This window comes from Symsagittifera roscoffensis, chromosome 9 (genome assembly GCF_963678635.1).
Source record: "Symsagittifera roscoffensis chromosome 9, txSymRosc1.1, whole genome shotgun sequence".
Lineage (NCBI taxonomy): Eukaryota > Metazoa > Xenacoelomorpha > Acoela > Convolutidae > Symsagittifera > Symsagittifera roscoffensis.
Window position 1 is genome coordinate 7,779,452 of NC_087070.1, and position 22,059 is coordinate 7,801,510.

At 36.1% G+C, this 22,059-nt stretch overlaps 2 protein-coding genes across 2 annotated transcripts in view; both read left to right on the top strand.

Moving 5' to 3' along the window:
• LOC134854702 (uncharacterized) overlaps positions 1-811 on the top strand; it is a 19,577-nt gene extending 18,766 nt beyond the window's left edge. The window contains exon 3 of the mRNA XM_063871057.1: positions 332-811. Within this exon, the coding sequence (XP_063727127.1) occupies positions 332-811 (480 nt within the window). The remainder of the gene's footprint in view (positions 1-331) is intronic.
• A 1,026-nt stretch (positions 812-1,837) lies between these two features.
• LOC134854703 (uncharacterized) lies at positions 1,838-2,979 on the top strand. The gene is made up of 2 exons (XM_063871058.1): positions 1,838-2,428; positions 2,470-2,979. The coding sequence occupies exons 1-2, from the start codon at positions 1,838-1,840 to the stop codon at positions 2,977-2,979; spliced, it is 1,101 nt and encodes a 366-aa protein (XP_063727128.1).
• The last annotated feature ends 19,080 nt before the right edge of the window (positions 2,980-22,059 follow it).

The window sequence follows — 22,059 nt, forward strand, 5'->3', positions numbered from 1 at the left end:
CCCACGTGTGTCTGTATGGGTGAACCCACGTGTCTGTATGGGTGCTCCCACGTGTGACTGTATGGATGCCCCCACCCACGTGTGTCTTTATGGGTGCCCAAATGAGTGTCTGTATGGGTGCCCCCACATGTGTCTGTGTGGGTGCCCCCACATGTGTGTATGTGTGCCCCTATGTGTCTGTATGGGTGCCCCCACCCACGTGTGTCGTTATGGGTGCCCACATGTGTGGCTGTATGGATGAACCCACGTGTTTTGGGAAAAGAAAATATTGAAGAACTATTAATTTCAATATCAAAAATCATGTGTGAAAACTTATTTAATGGTTTGTAAGGGTGCCCCACGTGTGTTTGTATGGGTGCCCTCTCGTGTGTTCATGGGTGCCCCAACGTGTGTTTGTATGGGTGCCCCCACCCACGTGTGTCTTTATGGGTGCCCAAATGTGTGTCTGTATGGGTGCCCCCACATGTGTCTGTGTGGGTGCCCCCAGATGTGTGTATGTGTGCTCTATGTGTCTGTATGGGTGCCCCCACCCACGTGTGTCTTTATGGGTGCCCACATGTGTGTCTGTATGGATGAACCCACGTGTGTCTGTATGGGTGCACCCTCGTGCGTCTGTATGGGTGCCCCAACGTGTGTGTATGTGTGCCCCTATGTGTCTGTATTGGTGCCCCCACCACTTGTGTCTTTATGGGTGCCCATATGTGTGTCTGTATGGGTGAACCCACGTGTGTCTGTATGGGTGCCCCCACGTGTGTCTGTATGGGTGCCCCCACGTGTGTCTGTATGGGTGCCCCAACGTGTATCAGTATGAGTGCCCCCACGTGTGTCTGTGTGGGTGCCCCCTCGTGTGTCTATGGGTGCCCCTACGTGTGTCTATATGGGTGCCCCACCCACGTGTGTCTTTATGGTTGCCCAAATGTGTGTCCATATGGGTGCCCCCCCGTATGTATTTACTGGTGCCCCCACGTGTGTATATATGGGTGCCCCCACATGTGTGTATGTGTGCCCCTATGTGTGTGTATGGGTGCCCCCACCCACGTGTGTCTTTATGGGTGCCCACATGTGTGTTTGTATGGGTGAACCCACGTGTGTCTGTATGGGTGCCCCCACGTGTGACTGTATGGGTGCCCCAACGTGTGTCAGTATGAGTGCCCCCACGTGTGTCTGTATGAATACCCCCTCGTGTGTCTCTATGGGTGCCCCCACCTGTGTCTGTATGGGTGACTCACGTGTGTCTGTGTGGGTATGTATGAGTGGCTGTGTGTCTGTGTGGGAATGTATGAGCCCTCGCGTGTGTCTGTATTGGTGCCCCCACCACTTGTGTCTTTATGGGTGCCCATATGTGTGTCTGTATGGGTGAACCCACGTGTGTCTGTATGGGTGCCCCCACGTGTGTCTGTATGGGTGCCCCAACGTGTATCAGTATGAGTGCCCCCACGTGTGTCTGTGTGGGTGCCCCCTCGTGTGTCTATGGGTGCCCCTACGTGTGTCTATATGGGTGCCCCACCCACGTGTGTCTTTATGGTTGCCCAAATGTGTGTCCATATGGGTGCCCCCCGTATGTATATACTGGTGCCCCCACGTGTGTATATATGGGTGCCCCCACATGTGTGTATGTGTGCCCCTATGTGTGTGTATGGGTGCCCCCACCCACGTGTGTCTTTATGGGTGCCCACATGTGTGTCTGTATGGGTGAACCCACGTGTGTCTGTATGGGTGCCCCCACGTGTGACTGTATGGGTGCCCCAACGTGTGTCAGTATGAGTGCCCCCACGTGTGTCTGTATGAATACCCCCACATGTGTCTGTATGGGTGACTCACGTGTGTCTGTGTGGGTATGTATGAGTGGCTGTGTGTCTGTGTGGGAATGTATGAGCCCTCGCGTGTGTCTGTATTGGTGCCCCCACCACTTGTGTCTTTATGGGTGCCCATATGTGTGTCTGTATGGGTGAACCCACGTGTGTCTGTATGGGTGCCCCCACGTGTGTCTGTATGGGTGCCCCCACGTGTGACTGTATGGGTGCCCCCACGTGTGTCTGTGTGGGTGCCCCCTCGTGTGTCTATGGGTGCCCCTACGTGTGTCTATATGGGTGCCCCACCCGCGTGTGTCTTTATGGTTGCCCAAATGTGTAACCATATGGGTGCCCCCCCGTATGTATATACTGGTGCCCCCACGTGTGTATATATGGGTGCCCCCACATGTGTGTATGTGTGCCCCTATGTGTGTGTATGGATGCCCCCACCCACGTGTGTCTTTATGGGTGCCCACATGTGTGTCTGTATGGGTGAACCCACGTGTGTCTGTATGGGTGCCCCCACGTGTGACTGTATGGGTGCCCCAACGTGTGTCAGTATGAGTGCCCCCACGTGTGTCTGTATGAATACCCCCACATGTGTCTGTATGGGTGACTCACGTGTGTCTGTGTGGGTATGTATGAGTGGCTGTGTGTCTGTGTGGGAATGTATGAGCCCTCTCGTGTGTCTGTATTGGTGCCCCCACCACTTGTGTCTTTATGGGTGCCCATATGTGTGTCTGTATGGGTGAACCCACGTGTGTCTGTATGGGTGCCCCCACGTGTGTCTGTATGGGTGCCCCCACGTGTGACTGTATGGGTGCCCCCACGTGTGTCTGTGTGGGTGCCCCCTCGTGTGTCTATGGGTGCCCCTACGTGTGTCTATATGGGTGCCCCACCCACGTATGTCTATATGGGTGCCCCACCCACGTGTGTCTTTATGGTTGCCCAAATGTGTGTCCATATGGGTGCCCCCCCCCCGTATGTATATACTGGTGCCCCCACGTGTGTATATATGGGTGCCCCCACATGTGTGTATGTGTGCCCCTATGTGTGTGTATGGGTGCCCCCACCAATTGTGTCTTTATGGGTGCCCACATGTGTGTCTGCATGGGTGAACCCACGTGTGTCTGTATGGGTGCCCCCACGTGTGACTGTATGGGTGCCGCAACGTGTGTCAGTTTGAGTGCCCCCACATGTGTCTGTATGGGTGCCCCCACATGTGTCTGTATGGGTGCCCCCACGTGTGTATGTATGAATACCCCCACGTGTGTCTCTATGGGTGCCCCCACGTGTGTCTGTATGAGTGCCCCCATGTGTGTCTGTTTGAGTGCCCCCACGTATGTCTGTATGTATGCCCCTAATTGTCTGTATGGGTACCCCACGTGTGTCTACCCGATGCCCCCTGAGGTCACTGGCTATACTACCCGAGGTCCGCTATGGGAGAAGTCTTCAAATGGGAGAAGTCTTCAAGTGAGTAAAGTCTTCAATTGGATGAGCATTTAAAGATAATGGATGATGAACTGGAACAAGATGAACATTTGTTTATGTTTTAAAGAAAATTTTATAATTTACATCTTCAATTAGCTTTTTTTTTCTTCCAGGCCTAATTAGAACTAAAAATAGAATAGCCTGCTAAGCGAAATAAAATGGATTATAATGAATAATTGATTATTTTGGAGAAAAGAATGGATTATAAAGGATTTGAATGGATTTTTACTTTTCGAAAAAAAAAATAGATTTAATGACCAGATAATCAATTCCCTGGTCTGCATTTGCAGCAATAATGGATTACAATGACAACATTTGACATTTGAGACAATATTTTTCCATTTTAATCGTTGATTATCCATGGAGCACCGATGCGGGTAGCACACCGGAGATAACTCAGGGCAAAAAAACTATTCTGCTGGAAGGGTCCATTTGAAGTCTTTTAATAAAACGTTACGGCATTAAGAATTACAAAATAGCAACTTCCACTTCTTTGAGAAAAATATGAACTCCAAAATAAATTTGTTTGGACATAAAATTGGCATTGTTTTTAACAGTCGTCATTTATCAAGCACATTTTCAAGCAAACTATTGAGATTTAAATAAGACAACAGACAAATAATAAACCATGATATTCATTACCTGTGGTGATTAAAATAAAAACAAAACAGTTACTGTAGGTTTGCCTTACTTGCATGGCTTGATCAAGACTGCGAGATCAATTGAAGTAACATTTTTAATTAGGACCGCGCTGAAAAAAAAGGGACAGAGTTGTTGAATAGTATGGTAGGGTGTTTCAAAGTTAATTCAATCAGGTACTTCGAGGAACTCATGGAATCAGGGAACTATTGCTCGGTAATGAAGTTGGTTTGATAGGGAGTCAGCTAATTTTTCAGCAATGTGCGAAAAATTAATATTCTCAATCCAATGAAAAATGTCTATACTTTCCTTTTATTTTATATAGTTTTTAGTAGGCCTAAATTCACATTATAATCTGTTTCTTTCTCATTTCATTTGAAATTCAAAACAAGACTGTTCGTATATCAAGGCGAAGCCCTGACTGTTCTGACTGCCCCGTAATCATATCGAATAATTTTTGGGAAAAAAAAATATTGAAAAACTATTAATTTAAATATCAAAAATCATGTGTGAATATTTGAGTCGTACAAAATTAATACGACCGATTAGCTAGCCTTAATTCAATTTGAAATCATTTTGTTGTGCTGGATAATTTGCCAGGCTTAATTAATTTGCGTTACGCTGTCAAGATTATGGATAATCTCCAATCAAACAATTACAATAAAGTGAACAGAAAACTGACACTACATGATAGAAATGCTACTAATTAACTTTTGAAACGATTAAAACTTTTATATAATTTTCTAAAAAATCGAAGATGAAAGCATGAGTAGAAAAATTTGTGTCAAGTACTATGATGCATTTTTATCCCCAAACTTTGAAAAATTGAATTTCAGTAGATACGTTTGAAGTCAAAAAATTTTATTCTGGCAATCAACTTAGATGCTTCAATTTTTTGCTTCCTGGAAGTGCTGTGCTCGTTTTTCAAATTGATTTTTTTTCGAAAATAGATACTAGTAATAAACGCATGATTAATGAGAACTTCTAGGAGCAGAAAAAACAGATGAACAGAATAAAAATTTCTTAGAACTTCACCAGAATTAATATGGTACTTCTTTTTGCAAAAATTTTACCCCAAAAATAGGTCATTTTGGCGCTTTTTTCATTAAATCAAGAATTGCGCTGCAACTACCAAGCTAACTGCTGATAGAGTTTTTTCAAATAGAAGCCCTTTGCACAGCCCAACGGAGTCACATGACGGTAAATCTATCAAAAAATTGCGTAAAACCTTTGAAAATTGTTTTCAAGCAAAGATTTTTATTTTAATGAAGTAAAAAATGACCTTTTTTTGGCTATCAACCCAAAAATATACTCTCTTTTACAGGTTTTTGGAAGTCTTGCCTTTGTAAAATTTTGTTGGGCTGTGTAAGAGGGTTCTTTTGATACAACTTCAATATCAATCAACCCGGTAGTTTCAGCGTAATTTTTGATTTATTATAAGAAGTCAAAGTGACGCATTTTTGCGATAAATTTTTGATTGAGATTTTTGAAAAAATGCACCGTATTAACTCTGGTGAAACTCTAAGAAATTTTAGTTCTTGTCATTTTTTTTGTTTAATTTTGATCCAATTTGAGAAAAACGCGTTTTGCACTGTTGTTCGTGGTGTCCGGTTAATTTAAATTAACACTGGAACACATTAGTCTTTTATATCAGTAATTAGACTAAATTTGATATTTGATTCGATTTTTCGCGATATTGAAAACAAAATTGCACTGCAATTCTGAAACTTATTATTTGATAAAAAATTTCAATGAAATCGAAAAATTGATATTTGGAAAAACTGAATGTCATGAACGATTTAGAGAAGTTTTATTTGAAAAAAAAATCGAAAAAAAATACACAGAGACTAAGAAGACGGAAACAGTCTAAGCAGCCTTCGATAAATTATGATCGGATTTGCTGGAACCAACTTTGGGTTGATTTTTCACCGGACAAATTGGATCTTTAACTTGCAGTATTTGATGGAACTTTAAGAATAAAACATGGATGCGCTCAAAATGGAAAAAATCAAAATACCTAAAATTTTCTCCTTTACTTATAAATCGTTTTTTGACGAATTGGTTTTAAAACTTACTGCAGGTTTCAATAACTGCGTGAACTCCAGATGATTTTTGTTAGAGAAAGTTATCTCTTACAATAAATTTAATGGTGAAATACTGCAGAAAAAAAAACGTTTTTTATCTATCCTGAAGATGAAAAAGGTATTGATAGTATATCAGTTGACACAAACAAGCACAACGCTCAATCAATTTTGAAAAAAAAAGAGTCAAAACCTCGAAAACAGGACTGACAAAGTCAAAATTTGAATTAATAGAAAAGTTAAAGTACCTTCCGAAAGCAGTCGCAATAACTCTTCTGTCTCCGACCGCAGGCAGCTCAACATTCAATTTATCACGCAATGTCAAACTTAGTAGCAATTGCTTCCTCTCGTTCTTCTGTTTTAGTTCTTTATTATGTAATTTGCGGGAAAGAACTGGAGTTAGTTGAGCAACAGCCAGCGGATCTACTTAACAATCTCCCCCCCCCCCCTATTGTATTTACTAAAAACTCCTCCCCCCGCCCCTTTCTTGAAAGGGGGGCGGGAGATTGTTAAGTAGATCCGAGCCAGCAAAATAATTGCCATTAACAGAATTTGAGTTTTCATTTTTGCAATGTTTTTGTTTGATTTACTTTCGGTTTTAATATAGATAAAGAAACTTTAATTTCTATTCGGTTAAAATGGCAAAACTGCGAAAGTTCGAGCTAATTTATAAATCGGTTGCGCTTTTGAAATTTAATCAACTGCTGCGTGTTTACGGAGAGATTATGTCAAAGTGAAAATCAATGCGCGTTAAAAGCAATGAAACAAATATGTAAACAAGACTGCTCGTACCAGGGCGAAGCCCTGAATGTTCCGACCGCCTTTTAATAATTATGGAGCAGTAATAACATTTAAGAAGTTGAATGAAATGAAACAAAATGAAATTTTTTTTCTTCTAAAAATTGAAGTTTTTTAATGAAAATCATCCCCCCACACGCCATATTAAGTACAAAAGGACAAATTTTGCTCCTTGTAACAAATCAATTATGGCAAATAAGCTTCTTTCATCCAATTTGGAACGATTTCTAAGACGGATTAACTCCCCGCTTACGCCTTAAAAGCGCGAAATATATCGCGCGTTAATTGTCCCAAATTGGCCAAAATGGCAATCTTTAAACCCCGTAACTTTACGAAAAATGATCACAGGTAAAATATCTTTTCAAACTTAAGCTCAGGACAACAATACCTTTTGAATGATATAAAAAAATTCCGTCAAAAATGGCTAGTTAAAAAGTCGAAATTTGTCTGAAGAAAAAAAAACCCACACCGAGCACAAATATTCCGTTACTTTCGTATCGAAAGCCGGAACAACAAGACTGCTCGTATCAGGGCGAAGCCCTGATTGTTCCGACTGCCTTTTAAGGTTTGTTCCGAGCAGCAGTAATAGCATTAAAAAAATGAAATGAAATAACATTAAATGAAAATTTTTTTCTAAAATTTGAAATTTTTTGTGAAAATCATCCCCCCACACGCCATATAAAGTACAAAAAGAGAGATTTCGTTCCTTGTAACAAATCAATTATGGCAAGTAAGCTTCGTTCAACCAATTTGGAACGATTTATAAAACGGATTAAATCTCCGCTTATCCGTTAATAGCGCGAATTATATCGCGCGCTAATTGTCCCAAATTGGTCAAAATGGTCAAAATGACAATCTTTAAACCCTCATAACTCTACGCAAAATAATCACACGTGAAATATCTTTTCAAATTTAAGCTCAAGACAACAATACCTTTTGAATGATATAAAAAATTCCGTCAAAAATAGCTAGTTAAAAAGTCGAAATTTGTCTGAAGAAAAAAAAACCCATCCCGAGCACAAATTTTCCGTTACTTTCGTATCGAAAGTCGGAACAACAAGACTGCTCGTATCAGGGCGAAGCCCTGAATGTTCCGACTGCCTTTTAAGGTTTTTGGAGCATTAATAACTTTAAGTAAAAACTAAATGTAATAAAATGCAATGAAATTTTTTTTTCTAAAATTTGAAATTTTCTTTGAAAATCATCCCCCCACACGCCATATAAAGTACAAAAGAATAGATTTCTCTCCTTTTAACAAATCAATTATGGCAAATAAGCTTCTTTCAACCAATTTGGAACCATTTCTAAGACGGATTAAATCTCCGTTTACGCGTTAATAGCGCGAAATATATCGCGCGTTACTTGTCACAAATTGGCCAAAATTGCATTCTTTAAACCCCCATAACTTTACAAAAAATGATCACAGGTGAAATAATTTTTCAAGTTTAAGCTCAAAAAAAAACATTACCTTTTAAACGATATGAAAAAATTCTGTCAAAAATGGCGAGTTAAAAAGTCGAAATTTGTCTGAAGAAAGAAACCCACCCCGAGCACAAATTTTCCGTTACTTTCGTATCGAAAGTCGAAACAAAAACGAAGATATCACCTTGTCGAGATCCGGGAACTTGTCATTTTTATTGAAGCGTTTCAATTGGAACAAATCTTGCGAATCTATAGAACTGTGAATCTATTTTTTGAGTATTTTCTGTGTATTTTTTAACTCCACAACTGCTAATTCCAGTAAATTCAATTCCTTTTCTATGCTTCATAGAGACAAAATTTTCTCAAACGTGTCAAAGTTTTCCTTGTGATTGATTTCGATAAAATTAAGAGTTTTACGGCGTAGAGGTCAAACCAAACTGATTTTCAAGTTTTCCGACAAAATATTGGGAAGTAGATTAATTTTCTGCTGGAAAATTTCAAAGTTGTGCGAGATAAGCCGTCATGACCTTGCCCTACTAGCTTTTTCGCGAAGCAGATTTAAAAAAATACGCGGGCTCATAAGAAAAGTCGGCCTTGAAGATCGGCCTTAGATATCTGAATGGTTGAAAATCGACCCCCTGCCATGGCAATGATAGTGTGTGAGGACGAGTTCTCACTTGACCTCTAGCTTCAGGCCTACCATAGCCTGACCGATTGCGGCTGAAATAGTGGCACCACATGAAAATTCTAGACGCAAAAAATGGCCTCGAGTCGCAAAAAAAGAGCTTCGCTGATCAAAATATCTCACTCTGGAAAAAAATAGAAACGGGCTATGCTCAGACAAGCTTAAGAGCGTTTCATGGATCGTCCGCGAATCGCAGAAACCAAAATCATTTATTCAGTTTAGAAGCAGCGGCCTGTGTCGTGGCAGCCCATAAGGCAACAATTGTTAGCTGTTAGCCTTAAGTCTAAAATTATAATTGTTTTGAGCACATAACATTTCCCGTGACAAAAGGCAAGTCCAACATTGACAAAAATTGATTTGGAGCAACTTTAATTTCAAAAAAAACTGCTGAAAAAAAAATGGCTTTGGATCAATTTTAAATCAAGTTAAATTGCTCTCATTTTGAAAACGGCAAAATCTATAAGGACTAAAACTAAACCAATTCAAGTTAACCTCATTTCAAAACCAGGAAAAACCAATATGAATAGTTTCTCAATTTAATTATAATCATCGTTTTTGTTATATAAAAAGTTTTGTTTTTGAGAGATTGCAAATTGTTGGTTCAAAATCATTTATTACGCTTGCGATTAGCAAGCGATATCAAAACAGAATAAAAGAATTTTTCCGGTTAACAATCTGTTGAACAGAATCACTTGTATCCTGGCTGATAATGAATTCAAATTTTTATGCGTTCCCGGTCAATTTAGCCTTGAGGTAACGATTATGCCTGGCACGGCATAGGTCCTGGGTTCGAATCTGACTGAGACCTGTTTATTTTCACGCGGTAATTATTCTGTCGGCCAATTGTTTCTGTGCTTGTCTGTTGTCGGCTTAGTTGTCTTATCTTAGAATTGGTTTGTTTTGCAGCTCGCATTTTCTTTAATGTTACTTTTAGTGTTTGATTTTTTCCTACAATTTTTAATTTTACTTACCTTGACTTCGTATATTCTTTTTGTTGTTTTTTGTTAAATAATTCCTCGGCCCAATTTACTTCAGTTTATTTTTTTCGGCTTAATAGTCTAACGCTTGAAGGGAGACAAAAAATCCGCTTTTTTCAAGTTAGTTGTATGTTTACTAGTCGGTTTGATGATTTTTTTTCGTTATGGAAAATTATTTCCAAGTTCGTTGCGAAAACTGTAGTTTTTCTCTGAAAATTTCAGTGATTTTCAAAATAAGGGGTATCAATTGGAAGACCGCCTACTCATCTGTGTAATTGCATACTCCCCTTGGGTCTCTTTTTACTTGACCCCTCTGCCTACAGCCTTCGAAATAGTCTGTAGGGAATACTTGAAAAAAGCTTTTGAAGTTTCGTTTTCTTGGAAACTACCGCTCTCAAATCTGAGCTTATGGTTTCAATGATTAGAATGGTTTAAAAAACCTTCCTGCATAAGCGGATACGCCCAAACAAATTTACACATAAAGTTATGGCCCTCGGAAAACTTTTGATTTTTGACCATTTTGTGAATCTTTTTGTTTTCCTCAAAAAACTAACCTTCCCAATTTGATATTGTGGGTCCAATAAAAATAACGGGCAGTGGTAAGCTCCCCTGCATTATTGGCCACTCACGAAGTTTTTTACAAAAAAGTTGTGGTCGACGGAAACGTTAAACTTTTGATTTCTTCTTAAAGTTTTAAATTCTCTCGAGAAATTCCCTTCCAAATCTGAGATTTTCGGATCAAAGATTAGAACAGTTCTGAGAACCTCCCTGCATAAGCGACTACGCTTAAGCATTTTTTACTTATAAAGTTATGGAATAGTCGAATTTTTTGATTTTTGACCGTTTTGTGATTTTTTTACTTTTGTGATCTGAGATTTTGGGTTCTATCTAAACTACAGATTGCGTGAATTCCTTTTCCATAAGCAACTAAGCCCAATTTTTTACACAAAAAAACTATGACTGTGCGAAATGTAAGTCTTTGAAAGGCTATCTTTTAAAATTGGCTATGCCCAGTTTGCTTAAAAATTTATGACCTTCAAACAAGTCAATGTTTTGATAGTTTGACAGTTTTTCGGAAACTTTTTTACTTTACGCGAAAACTACCGTGCCAATTCTTGGTTGAATTCAATCGAGAAACCCATTTTTAGGATTCTTTCCTGCTTAAGCGGCCACAATCTGTTTTTTTTTGCAGAAAAAAATTTCGGATTTTGGAAAGTTGTTTGACTGTTTTTGCAAAACTTTTGACCATTTTAGAAGTTTTTTGACTTTTCCTCGAATTTACCCAATCAAATCCAAGATAAACAAAACTAAATTGAAAGAGCGCGCTCCGATAATTGTTCCTGCAGCAGCGGCGAATCCTTAATTGTTTGTAAAAAAATTTTATCTGCTCGCAAAAACTGAATATCTCAAATTTTTTACTCTCCTTTTTTTATTTTAGTAGAGAAACAACTAAAGTTTTGGACAATGTTCATTTTTTTGAAATCAAATCTTTCGTGACGGCATCAGTAAAACAAACTCATTCAAAATCAAATACGCACCTCCAGTTTTAGCTGGGCTCCTAGTTGTTTTTTTTTCGAGACATACAAAAGTTTTGGTTCACCTCTATTTTTTCATCATTTATTTAAGTTTTTTTTCGGCATGTTTTTTGATGTTTGTGTTGTATTGCAAATGGTGCGAAACTCCGCATCATCTCTGTGTAAAAATTATGAATTTTTAAACCGCTGTAAATTGCACTTAGTGATTATTCAATGATTACTTTGGAGCTAAGAATTGCACTTAAAATTGCGTTAAAAATGACTTCACTTTGAACAGCAATTGAAAAAAAATCACTTTAGTTTTGTCACCGCAAAATCGTAAAAGATTCCTTGATCCTATTGATTTGTGGTGAACAACTCTTTTCTCAAATTACTGTAAAATTTTTCTAGACTGACGGAAATTATCCCTGAATATAAATTTTTGCTCAATCTCTGGAGCAAAATATAATAAATTTCACTTTAAGAATTACAAAACAAAAAACTAGTTTAAATTGAGTTCCTGGAGATTTGGATGAGTTTAATCAAAATCCATCCTAATCGATATAAATGAATGGTTAGTGTGTTTAAATTTCAATCGGTTTAAAATCCATTTCAGATCCTGTAGCATGCATAGTTAACCAATTTAAAAGAGATTGAAATCAATCTAAAACCATTTTTGCCAGTGCGTGTATCTATGACATGTTGCTGGTATCTATGATGGCATGGCAATGCTTACCATTTCGTCTAAACTAACCAATTATGCCTGAGCGTAATTTCCCAATAACTAAAAGATGTGCACAAACATGCGTCGAGTCATTTACAGAAATCAAGTTTTTTAAAACATTAAACTACGTCGGAACTTTTCTATACTTTCAATAAACCTTTTATGTTGCGGCAAATGGTTGCTCATTTTTGTCAACCCGGGGTGGTATCAAGATAAGCAGCGATGTTGTGATGCAGAAACAAGCAATGCGTATCGACTTAAAAACAACTTCGTGGAAAAAAAATGAAAATAAACTTTGTGGAAAAAATGAAAATGAAAAAAAGAGTGGTTGTGATCGAAAGAATATTGGTGGTGATCGAAAAAGGCGCTCAGCAACCAAAACGACGACGGTTGCAGTTGAGTTGTTAAGTTCAGTGCATGAGCAAATAAAAGCCGGAGCGCCAGGAAACGATAATTTAGAGTCATTTACAAATTTTAAATGAGCAGCGCCAGGGCTTGGAAAAAAGCGTTGATCAAAGTTATGTTATGATTTTACTTCAGTCAAATAAAATAAAAATAGGGTCCGTCAGTTTCTGAATACTGACACAGCAGAGAAATGCTAAAAAAAGGTTCTTAAGCTGATACAGAAGCTAACAAAACCGATCAAGGTAATGTGGTTTTTCTTATGTGATGAAAAAATTTGGATCGTTTGGATCGTTTTACTGCACTGTGTCGGTTTCATGAACAAGAATGAGCAAAAATGTTGTGATGCGGACTCAGTTGGTGTCCATTGTTGTGAGTTGGTTTTTGAAAAAAAAATAGATGTTAAATTAACATAACTATCTATTACTGCGGAGATAGCGAGCTTCATTACGGGGTCAAGCTGTGCACTGCACTGTATAGGCGCAAAAATTGATTTCTGTGGGTCACTGCAAGCCAGAATGAGGTCTTTCAATATGTTCTGAATTGAATGTGGATTTCGTTGACAAACATTTTAGGGATTTTGTGCACAAATACCTGTAACTTAACTTTTGCCAGCTCATTAGTTTTGTCGCGGAATCCACCACGAGCGAATATAGCTATTTTTCCAGATTCCACAAACGTAAGCGGATTCCGCATATTAAATGCATTCTGTAGTTTTGTTTACTTTACTTAACTAAACCAGTTCTTGCGTGAACAATTAAAAGCTATAGCTAAAAAGAAACCCAACAAATTCGGAATTAAAAAGCAAAGGTTTAACTTTTGTCATTGGAATCCAATAAAAAACTCTAAAATCTTTGCTTAAATGAAACCGTGGGTGTATCCTTTCAGTGTTTGGCATAAATATTCTAGCAAGCTGCTGTTTTAGAGAACATTTTTTTGAGAAACATCTTATAATATCGAATAAGCAAAATTATTTTTCGGGAGTTTTGGTTGTGATATTGTATGTTCAAAATCTGATTTTGGGCCTACTTATACTGGTATTGTCTAAAATTTTGACTAATATGTTGCCTAATCAGCATATAAGATTCTCCTTACAAGCTATTCTGGACTCGATCTCCAAGTTCTTATTTCTTGAGTCAAAGGAAAAGCCGCATGAAATTCCGAAATAGAATCAGAATCTTTTAAAAAATGTGAATTTTTTTCATTGTTTTTTCAGAGTTTTTCATAATTTCTGTGTTTAAGGTTTCAGAGAAAATCACATTTTCGGTTTTCTTTTGTTTAGTTTTTGATATTTTACTTATTGGTTTCAGCTGGATTGAACTATTGTCGGTAAATGACTTTGAGTTATTGCAAACGATTGAGGTTGAACTACCGGAATTTAACTGCTGTCAGTAAACGAGAATGATTTGTTGACAGTCAATGATTTTAATTTTTCGGCAGTAATTGAACTATTAAAAAGTCTAGCTGGTGTCCAAAAAAATTTTAAATTTTGTTTTAAAATGTTAGATGACCATGATTGTTTTCGTATTCTGCTAACAAATTGCAATTTGCCGTTTTAATGTGCGCTTTTTGCTTACAGTTGCGGATTCCGCGACAGAGTAATTTAACAGCAAACATGTAGTGTGATTTTTCTGTGGATTCAATAACTGTCGTGGGTTCGGAAACGTTTCTTTTTTCGATTCCGCAAATTTGTTGTTTTTATAGCAATACAATACAATTTTGAGCATTACATTGTTTCAACTATAATTTCATGGAATCCAAAACAGCTGAAAAAATCAAATAAGAATGTCGCGTTTTCCGCAAAAAACTGTTTTCGGCCTGTTGCAGAATCGGTCTACAATTCACAAAATGCACAGTTTGGCCTCGTAATGTTCGGGTAACATTGGTTAAATCACACACTATGAAAACTTGAAACATCATAGTCAAAAACGGATCTTTCGCCGCCTGCAAATTAGTAACAAAAATTATAAAACGGAGGGGTTTTTCAAATCAGTCTATTTTTTTGTCAGGAAAATCGATTGCAGACAGACTAATTGTAACTCAATTTTTCTTAAATTGCTTGGCGACTGAAAAGATCACATTTCAGCAAATAGGGGCAATCGACTTCTGAATAATTGGGCTGTTCAAATCGAACCTTTCAATTGACTATTCATCCAACAGTTATCCAAAATTACAACCATTGAAAAGCACAGCCTTTTTAACCAAATTGAAACTTCTGATCAAAATTTTAGCCTCAACGGCTGGTTGAAATAGCATTTAATTATTGTTCCTCCGAAAAATTTGGAAGCCAACACAACCTTGACGTTGAATTCATGCAATTTCTGCGGGTTTCAATTGCATCGGAGTTGCATTGGGGTCGGGTCAGAAAAAAATTTGTACACTTGTCGAGGTCGCCGTTTTGTAATAAATCTGTGGAGACCAATGTATGGCATTTTTTGAATGTACGATTTCTGGGTGTGTCAAAAATATTGGTTCAGACCTCAGAGACTGTAAGTACTGAGATCATTTTACCAAACACAGCTGTGACTTTATCCCAGCACTGGAGTTTCATGGAAAATATTCGATTATAAAGGATTATATTGGCAAAAAAAGTTAACCCAGGTAATCGATTTTCATGACCCATTCAACCATGAAAATGAATCTTTAGGGCGTTATAATCGATTATTTACAATATGTAAAACTTCCTTATAATCGGTCGATTATTCTGACAAAATAATCGAATTATTTAGGCCAAAAAAAAAAACAATTTTTTTCATCAAAAATTGTTTATAGTTGATAACTCATAAAACGCTAGAAAGGGAACTTTGCACTATTTATTACTTTTTTGAGAATATCACGTCATAAAATGCTTTAAATTGTTCTAAAAATGTTATAAAGTGTTCTAAGAATGTTATAAAATGTCGTTATAATGTCCTTAAATTGTTATAAAATTAAGGTCTGCAAAACTAGAAGTCAAACAAACATGTTCATCCGAGTTTATATCACCACTCAACGTTTGACATCCACCCCCCCCCCCCCCCCCCCCGACCACACTCCCAGTTTACCACCTCTCCTTAATTAATCCCTCCCCATTTTAGTCCTTACCATCTCCCCTAACCCCATCACTTACCCAAAATGGTTGAGGTTACGTTCATCATAAACACCCCCCATAGGGGGAGGGTTGAATTAAAAGGGGACTTAGCATGGGATGGAGCACAAGGCGCGTATGAGGGATTTAAATTGATTTAAATTTGGAAGAATTAACAAAAAGTCAGTAGAAAATACAAAAAAAGTAAACAAAAAAGTTGTGAAGGAAAAAAGTAGTAACCCAGATAACAAATTTCAGAGCCAAAGTATCTCAATTTTTCACTTTTCTAGTAAAACGTGCTTTGAATCAAAAGGAGCTGCCAGTTTAAGAAAACAATGCACTGTGTTGAAAATTTCAGGCTTAATTAAGATAAAATTTCAAATAATTCATATTTGAAATTTTATCTTTATTTAGCCTGAAATTTAGCCTTTTCATATTACAGATGATTATTTACCGCTTTGACCGCCATACACCAAAGTTCTTTTCATACTATATGACAATTAAAAGTACGCTAGTCGTAGATTTCCCATACCATGATTGAAATTTCTGAAACGCGAAATAAATTTTTTTGAAAATGGCTAGCAGAATAATAATTTTTTGTCTGTAATGTAGTTTAGTTGCTCATAAAACATGAAAACCACTTTTAGTTTCTGCATTAACTGGAAACCTAATTTTTCAATTCTGATCAGTATCAGACACTTCAACAATTTTAAGAAACACGCATAATAACCAATTAGTGAAAAATAATTGCAGCATATTTTAAAACTCCAATGCTTAAAAATTGAGAAATTTTCTGATTTGTTAATTCAGAGCTACTTCTTCCCGCACTGACAAAAATGGATTAGGGTCGATTTTAGTATGAAAAAAGTACGTTGATTAAATTTAGATCGATTTTAGTATGAAAAAAGTACGTTGTTTAAATTTAGATCGATTTTAGTATGAAAAAAGTACGAAGATTGAATAAAAAAGATGAAGATTGATTTGGATCGATTTAAAATCGATTTAAATTGATCTGAAATCCCAGCTAAAAAAATTGATCCAAATTGATTTTAAATCAATTTAAATGCATTTTTTCCAGTCTGAATTTGTTTTCATTTTTAAGGGGATTAAAACGGATTTAAATCGATTTAAATCGATTTTTTTCATTCGAGTTTTATCAGTTTCAATTTTTTTTTGCATTTACTTCTTGCCTATCATTTTTCAATTTTCATCCATAGCGTATTGTAGCATAAAAAAGATCAAATAAAAAGACCAAAATACCGATAAAATTCTATGATTTTCTTGCATATTTTGAGTTCAAAAACTGATCTATATTTACCCTTTTCTTGATTCGTTTCATAAGTTGTTGCTTAAAATCTGATTTACTTTCATGTTTTTCTATGATTTTATTGCATATTATTGAGATTTCAATTTAGTTTTACCTGACCCTTTTCTGCTTTGTTACACAAGATTTTGCCCATAATCTGATTTACAATGGTTTTCTATGATTTTAATGCAAACTTTTGAGTTTAAAACCTGATTTATGTGGATCATTTTAATGAGTTCTATAACATCTGGTAAGAGTGTTTATGTTTAAAAATCGAGAATAAAAATTCCAAACATTTTTAAGGGGTATGTTTTTTTCGCCGTGTTAGTAAAAAGAAATCGATTTTAGAGTGTCGGAAAAACCATCGAAATCGATTTAAATTGATTTTTTAGACACTTAAATCGATTTAAAATTTTCAAAAAGATCGATTTAAATCAATTTAAAATGGATTTAAGTGAGATTCTGATGGATTTTATTGAGTCGGAAAATCCATCGAAATCGATTTAAATAGATTTTTAGACCCTTAAATCGATTTAAAATTTTCAAAAAGATCAATTTATATCGATTTAAAATGGATTTAAGTGAGATTCGGATGGATTTTGCCGAGTCGGAAAATCCATCGAACTCGATTTAAATCGATTTTTTAGACCCTTAAATTGACTTAAAATTTTCAAAAAGATCGATTTAAATCGATTTAAAATCCATTTAAATTCGTAAAATGTACATGGTTAATCGATTTGGATCGATTTAAAGTCGGTTTAAAATCAAATTAAATCGACCAGAAAACAATTTCTGTAAGTGCGGGTTACTTCATGGCATAATCTCAATCAGCAACTTTTTTTTGGTTTTTTGAATGTCGTTCTAACAAATGGGTATTTTTCTCCAGTATTAATGTTCTTGGAAACAAAACAAAAATTAATCGAATGAAAAGAACGAAATAGAAAATATGTCCTTTCTTATTTTTTGTACTTTTGTAATTTTTTTGAAGTTTATGGAACCATGCTAGTCAAAGAAATACATATAGTGAAAAATTGTAGTCATATACGTCATATAACGAATATATATAAAAAAAGTGCTTGTCATAGGCTTTTCATAATTTTTTGGAATGTTGGTAATTTCCATGAGAATTGTATGACTATCGCTTTTGTCAACCCGGATGAGCAGATTTTTCTCGAATTTAATCAACCTTAGAAAAAATCGACGAACGCAAGCAGATTTAATCGCCACAAAATGATGTCATCTTTTCAAAAATTGTAATTTTTTGCTTTTCGTCTAGCTTGTTAATTTTATTTTATTTTATCTCATCCTTGACTTTTGTCGAAGATCATGTCTTAATTTTACTCCCGTCTGTCATCGTGTCAATGAATTCCACTCAATTGTTACATAACTTTGTTTGGGACTATGTTAAAAATTTTTGTCTAATTCAGTTTTTGTTTTTGTCTATTCGGATTATGTTCAGATTTACATGACTATAGTAAAAAAAATGACAACAATATATTTTGGCATTGGCTGATAATCGGTTAAAACTCTACATGTCATATTAAGCCGGCGGTTTTTCAAAGGAAAAAAAAAGAGACCAACTGATGCAGCTTTAAAACAAATGTCACTTTAATTTGTAAATGTTAATAAAGTTAGATTAAGAATAGCAGGTTAACAGTTTCGCCGAAGGTGTTGTTAAGTGGACCATCACTTTCAATTTAATTTTGACCTGCAGGACTTTCCCTTTAAAATTAAATGATGTCTTTTGAAGAGTCTCACATATTAAGTTTTATTCAGCCGCAGTCATATGATCGGTGCTCAATCATGAGAATAAAATAAATTGATTTTGAAATTTTTTCAAATTGCCACCAAGATACTATAATAAAATTATGATAATACTATAATAATAATAATACTAATAATAATACTAATAGTAATGATTATAATAATTAAAATAACTTTTTATGATTATTATTGATACTTTCATCATTTTACCGTCTGGTTTTTTTGAGCATGGTCTTTTGTTTTGTTTTTTATCTCCTTGCAAAACACGCTTGCTATTACACAAAAAAATGGCATCGCAAATCAAAAAGCGAAACTTTCAAATTGTCCATTTGTTATAAAAAATTAGTTTTCTTTCACTTCAATTCGACACGCTCAATGAACCATTTCAATATAAATCTAATCTGAATTTTGATATATTTTTTTATTATCTTATTAACAATAAAAAGCTCAAAGGCTACCAGACTAATTAAGAAATAAATCTATTCAGTTCCGTTAGTTTTCGAAAATAACAGGCTTTTTGGCCTCCGGATTTTAGAAATAATTTGTTGGTACTATCATCAGACATTGTTTGAGACTATGGCTTTCAGCAATTAATTACAGCTGAAAGGTTTAGTATTTTTTAAATCGTAGTAACTCCGGTATTTATACGCCCGAGGAGACTTTGCTCAGGGTAATTTTCTTAATTTATTCCTAAATCTCTCTCCTTTTTTCTCTCCCTCGCTCTCCTTACCTTTTTTTCAATATGGCAAAAAACTGAAATTGAACAGAGATTAAGCAGAATGAAATTAGACTTTGCCTTTGAACTTCGGATTCGTTTTATTATTTAAACTAGGAGAGGTGTCTCGTCTAAAAAAAGGAATAAATTTAATGCCTGAATGGCTAATCAGACAAAAGAGTCTACAGTTTTGAGTTCTAATATTCAAACGCCAAAAAAATAGGCGGTTTTAGACTGTTTTAACTGAAACTACTTTAAAGAAAAGAGCAGGAAATTTGGAGAACTGAATTAATAAAGGATTTTATAGCTCAAATCTTCAAAATACACCCCATTTATTGCCCATATCTCCTCAAAATCGATAAATAATTATTAAGCAAATCGTTTTCAAATTAGTTGCAATTTTAAATTTTTAAAAGAAAAAATAAACATCAATAAAACTTCATACAAGAAACCGGCTAAAACTACCTTAGATTTTGTTAGAGGGTCTTAAGTTTAAGTTATTTGAAGTTCTGGAATAATTCGGAGGGACTAACGTCTCTATGCTTTCGATCTGGTCCGTTTTTCCCACATTTGCTTGACAAGTTAGTCGGTAAACATTTTGTTTACAGTATTGGTAATAACTTGTATCTCTCTTCCATGTTCTAAATTCCGAGTAATAAAGCAGGTTTTTGGGTATTGTAAGCTAAGCGTCAACAAAATGTTATGAAGTTTAATATAGCTGTCTTTTAGCCTGTAGATACTGGGTATGTCCTCACTTGATCCGGACGACCGCTGAACCAAAGTCTTTGCTTTTATGCACACATGATAAGCGAACGGCGTGTTGGCAGACAAACTTAACAACAGACAGATCGGATCTCTTTAGCTATCCCGCCCTAGGGTACCTCGAAACGAACTGCCACCCCTATAAAGAAATAATTCAATAGTTACGCATATATGTGAATTTTGTACCTAGTAACGAATCTCTCCCCCCCCCCCCTCTTTGCAAAAGGGGGTGATATTTAAAGAGATCCGACAGATCAATGAGCAGACATTTTTTAGCATATAAATATTTGACAGGTTTATTAGGCAGGCCGTTTGAATAGAGCGAAAAATTTAAGTGGTCCATCCGCAATGGACTCCTCGTCTGGTTGGTCCATAGTTCTAAAGGCCATAATTGATTATGAAAGGTCTTTTTGATTCCATTGAAATTTCTTTTTATTGCTCTCAAATTGTTTTCCGAAACCCAAACACTGTTTGAAATAAAATTTTACAAGTATAAGCAAATTTATCCTAATCCCAAAATAACTTTTTGTCTAAATCTAGGCAAAACTCGGAAACTTTGATTTAAACAATTACTGTTTAAACTCTGTTCGTAGTTAAATTTTCATTAATTTATTTGTTTAGTTTTATTTGTTACCATTATTACCAGGTGAAATTTGGAAAACAAGGATCTCTTTTGTCTACTTTTAGCACCAAATAATGGCCGCAATTCCTTTCAAAGTGTTTTTACTACTTTGTCCGTCTTTAAAGTGCTAAGTGCTACGCCTGGTTGATATTTTTTGATAAAAGCTCCGATTCTTTCAATATTACTTTATTCACCAGGATATTGATTCTTTTCCGCTTGTCTTTCTGTTTAATTTCCACCGTTAGTCTCAGCCTATTTTATGATAAAACCGCCTTAAGCGTTTTTTTTTTCAGTTTTAAAAAAATACAACTCGGAAAATAAATTGAAAAGCGACATTTCCCATTGAAGCTTATTTTACTGGGTCATTGAATTTCGCACCGAAAAAAATACAGAAACACTGCCTATTTAGGGTCAAATTTCCTGTAAAATTCTCCTAAAAAGTTGCAAAAATAAACATTTTCAGTGCCATTGAGTTGCTGTTAATTCGCTTTGTTGTTCTACAATTCGACTTTTTTGTTACCCAATAGTATTTTGTAGTCGCATTTATTTTACCTTTCAAATTTGCAGCAAAGTTGTTCAGTCATTTCCCTTCATATTCTAGCAATGTCGTTTTGCTGCGCCCGTTTTTTATCCCCAGACTGGTATGTGCTAGTTATCATAAACTTATCTTTCACTAACTTATTACCAGTGGTAGTTGATGGCCAGAATACTGTGGGTATTTTGGCTACCCAAAATGGTGGTCTGGCTGGGCAAAACGAAAGAAACGGAAAAGGACTTCGCGGGTTGAAAAGAAAGGTATGATATTGATTGAACTTTCTACAATAGCAATGATCAGGGGCTGATTTAGGGGGGGGGGGGTTTCGACGTCTTTCTCGCTTCAGTGATTTGACCCCTTGCCGACCCAAAGGGTCCCCATTTATACTATTTTGAGATATCTATTTTAGATTGCCTGACCCTAAATTTTTACATGGTAACTTTGAGGGCAGCGCAAAACTTTTGGTCAAAACTTTCCAAAAAGAGCCCAAAAACGGCAAGTTTGACTTGTTTTTTTTTTCAAGAGATGGCTATAAATTTGGCCAAAATTGGGTCTCTGCAGTGATTTGGGGTAGTGAAAAAAGATCAATCATGTTTTGGGGGAGTAAAAAGAAGAAGGTCGAGATGAACGAAGAATGTTTTAAAGAATTATCAGTACAAAACTAAAGTCAAAACGTAAGCAAAGTATGACTATTTAATACCACTGAATTATGAAACTTTGTACATTGACACATTTTTTTCACAAACATGCAATTTCAGAAAA